This window comes from Plasmodium gaboni, chromosome 12 (assembly GCF_001602025.1).
Source record: "Plasmodium gaboni strain SY75 chromosome 12, whole genome shotgun sequence".
In the NCBI taxonomy this organism is placed as follows: Eukaryota; Apicomplexa; class Aconoidasida; order Haemosporida; family Plasmodiidae; genus Plasmodium; species Plasmodium gaboni.
The window spans coordinates 552813-556799 of record NC_031492.1 but is presented as its reverse complement, the minus strand read 5'-3'; the positions used below and the strand labels follow the sequence as shown (position 1 = coordinate 556799).

The 3987-nt window shown below is 20.7% G+C and overlaps 1 protein-coding gene across 1 annotated transcript; it reads right to left on the bottom strand.

Moving 5' to 3' along the window:
• Positions 1-690: 690 nt before the first annotated feature.
• Positions 691-3612, bottom strand: PGSY75_1216900 (putative DNA-binding chaperone; the record flags this gene model as incomplete). The annotated part of the gene is made up of 1 exon (XM_018786753.1): positions 691-3612. The coding sequence occupies one exon, from the start codon at positions 3610-3612 to the stop codon at positions 691-693; it is 2922 nt and encodes a 973-aa protein (XP_018640618.1).
• Between the last annotated feature and the right edge of the window lie 375 nt (positions 3613-3987).

The window sequence follows — 3987 nt, the reverse complement described above, 5'->3', positions numbered from 1 at the left end:
TAATATATATATATGTATGTATATATTTTTTATTTTTTTTTGTTTTTATTAATTTTTTTTTAATTATTTCATTTTAATATTCAAATTATATTTAAAACTGAAAAAAGAAAAAAAAAAAAAAGTTATATTTGTGTACACATAATTTTATACTAATAAATACTTATGTAGGATTATAAAAAATAAAATATATACATATATATTTATATATATATATATATGATAATATTATAAAATTAGTGATATATAATAATAAATATATGACAACTTTAATTATAAAAAAAAAAAAATTCATAAAAATTTGATAAAACAAAAATTATTTTAGAAAGAAAAAATATATATATATATATAATATATATGAATTTATAAAATAAAATGTGGAATATATTTTATATATATAATATATAAATGGTTTATAAAAAAAAAAGAATGATTGAATGATTAAATGTATAAAATAAATTTTTAAAATGGGTAATTTTATAAGAAGAAAAACAAAAGATGGTTTAAGAAATATAATTAATAATAATAAAATAACATTCTTGAAATGATATTTTTTCGGATTAAAAAAAAAAATATATATAAATAAATATATATATATATATATATATATATACATTTTATTTATAAATCTTACAATGATTATCTTAATTTTTTTTTTTTTTTTTTTTTTTAAAATATCGATTGATGTTATTCCTACTTTGATGATTTTTTTGCCATAATTTGAGCCCTCAAGGTTTTCATTCTTAAGATTACTTCATCTACTGTTCTTGTTTTTAATTCTTGTGATACTAATTTGAGTCGTTCCTTTATTGGTATAGAAGCTGGATATTTCATTAAGGCTTGTTCTAACAAATGTTGTTCTTCATGTGTCCATGGTTTCTTTTTTTCTTCATCACCATTTAGATTATCCGTTTCAAATTGGTTGTTATTTTCTTTGTTTAATTTATATTCCCTTTTGTCTAGATTATCATAAATTTTTTTCATAACACCTTTATTTTGATTCTTGAAATGATCAAAAGGTGTTTCATCAAAATTTCTGCCTAAATTTTTTAGTGTATCATTTTCAAACATTTCTTTTGTTTTTTTGATAACTTCCTTAACATTTTTAGTTTTTATTGAATTAGATATTAGGACCCATCTATTACGTGTACCTCCAGGATATAATTTTAGCGCTTTAGCTAGTAGAGAGACTTCTTGTGCACTCCATTTATTACTTGGCGATTCATTATCTTCATTATTTTTTTCATTATATATGTTGATATTAGATTGTGTAGATTCATTACTATATAAGTTGGTTTGTTCGTTTTCTTTTTTTACATGTTCATATACATGTTCATTACTTTCGTTTATATTAATTTGTGTGGAATCATTACTATATATGTTGGTTTCCTCGTTTTCTTTTTTTACATGTTGATATATTTTTTCATTATTGCTGTAAGGAATATTATTTGAAATATTGTTGTGCATAATATCTTGTGAATCCATATTTGCATGAGTATTCGGATGAATATGGTCTTGATTTGCTTGGTCTTGATTTGCTTGGTCTTGATTTGCTTGGTCTTGATTTGCTTGGTCTTGATTTACTTGGTCTTGATTTGCTTGGTCTTGATTTGCTTGGTCTTGATCTGTTTGGTCTTCATCTTTAATAAATTGATTGTTCGAGTGTGTATCAATTTGGCAATTGTGTTGATTATTTAGCTGATTGAGTTTATTTTCTATAATAAAAGAATGATCTTGAATATACTTTTTAAATGTATCTATTAGTGTTAGGATTTGTTTATGATCCAAGTGTAAATTTTTAAGATGTGCTATAAATCCTGTGTTAGTTCTTCCATCGTTAGAAATATTATTATTATTATTTTCATTGTTATTTGTTGATGTGCTTGTTTGACTTTGAAATGATTTTTTCGGTTCATTTATATGATTATAAATTTTTTTATGGAGAGTATTATTTTTAATATTATTTGCTAGTGTTGTTGTTGTATCTGTGTTATTTTTTGGAACTGTAAAATTTAATATGACATAAATGTCATAAATAAATTCACATAAATTATCAAAGGACATGAGAGATAATTTTTCTTGAATATTTTCTGCATTGACTAGATTGGATAATTTGGTAAGACATAATGATTTAATATGATGCTTCCATAATTTAATAGAAGCTTTATCTATATTTTTTTTATGACTACCTAAATTATTATTATTATTATTATTATTATTATTGATGATGTTGTCCATGTTGATGTTGTTATGATTTTCATTTTGTTGATTTTTCTTTTCAATCATTGCTTGTTCTTTTTTTTTTAATTTTTCTAATTTTATTCTTTTATTTTCAGCAATAATTCTAGGATCATTATTATAAGCTAGATCAACTAATTTAATAATTCTTAGATTTTCTGTTTTAGATGCTTTCTTTTGAATTTTTTTATTTTCTCTTTCCATCCATCTTCTTTCTTCTCTACATTCAGCTTGTTCATAATCATATTCATTTTGATATGAAAAATCTCTCCAATTATTAAAATTATACCAGAAATCATAAAAATATTTTACATCTTTTATGTCTGTATTTTCATCACCTATATCTGGTACTGGTTTTATAGCTGACCATTTAGCATTTCTTTTAAATACTGGTCTTAAAAAAGTATAAAAATTTTTTGCTTCTTCTAGTTGTGTTAATGTTGGCACACTTTCATCAAATGGTATTGAACTGTCATATTGTTTTCTTAATATTTTATCTGATAGTATTGTATATGAATCTTGTATTTTTAAAAAAATATTTTTTTTTTCATCATTTGTTAATTTTTCTATATTATATTTTTCAATAAAATATAAGAAATCCTTTTCATTTTCATTCTCATTATTATTATTATTACTTGTATTATTATTCATATATTTTGTTTTTTTATTTTTTCCTTTTTTTTTCTTGTTTTTCTCTTTTTCCTTTTCATTCAAATATGCTGTACCTTTATTTTTATCAGGATGAAATAATAAAATTAATTTTTTATAACATGATTTTATTGTTTCCAAATCATCTGTTTCTTCAACACCTAAAACATCATATACATCAATATTTTGATCTATACATTTCTTTATTAAATTACTTCCTTTTTTAAATTGACCTTTTATATTATCTCCACCATTATTATTTTCTTTATTATCATATTCATCTTGTTTTATTTCATCATCTTCCTCATTCCCTTTTTTGTTTTTTTGGTTTTTTTTTTTATCATCTTTATTATCACTCCTTGTTTTGTTTTCATCTACATTATTCTTATTCATACTCTTTTCTAACTTTAGCATATAATCTATTTTATCTTTATATAAAAATATCTCTTCAATTGGTTCCATTCTTTTATTATTTTTACTCTTTTTTGTATTCTCTTCTTCATTTAATAATAATATAGGTACTTCATATTTTATATAAAACATAAACCCCGCATTCTCTACTTTTCTCTTTCTTATATTAACACAATGACTACATGAAATATGTGGCAATGTTTTTAATTCATTTGCATATTCTATATCATCTTTGTAAGGAATATCTTCTAGACATAGTATATCCTTGTTCCTTTTTTTCCCTGCTTTATCTGGCCATATTAAATTAGAACCACTCATTTTTATATCCTTTTTTAAAAGAAACAAAAATAAAATAAAAATAAAATAAAATAAAATAAAAATATAAATATAATAAAATAAAATAAAAGAATTAATATAAATATATAAAATATATATATATTTTTATATATTTATATATTTATAGTTGCCATTCCTTTTATTTTTTTTTTATTTATCACATATGATAAAATGTTCAATCATTTATATGGGAAAAAAAAAAAAAAAAAAAAAAAAAAAAGAAAAGAAAATATTCTATTTTGCCTGTCCTGTATTTTTTGTTTTTTTTTTTTTTTCCTCACATTTTATAAATCATTATGAACAATACATGGAAAAAATAAAATAAAAAAAAATAAAATAAAAAAATAAAATAAATAT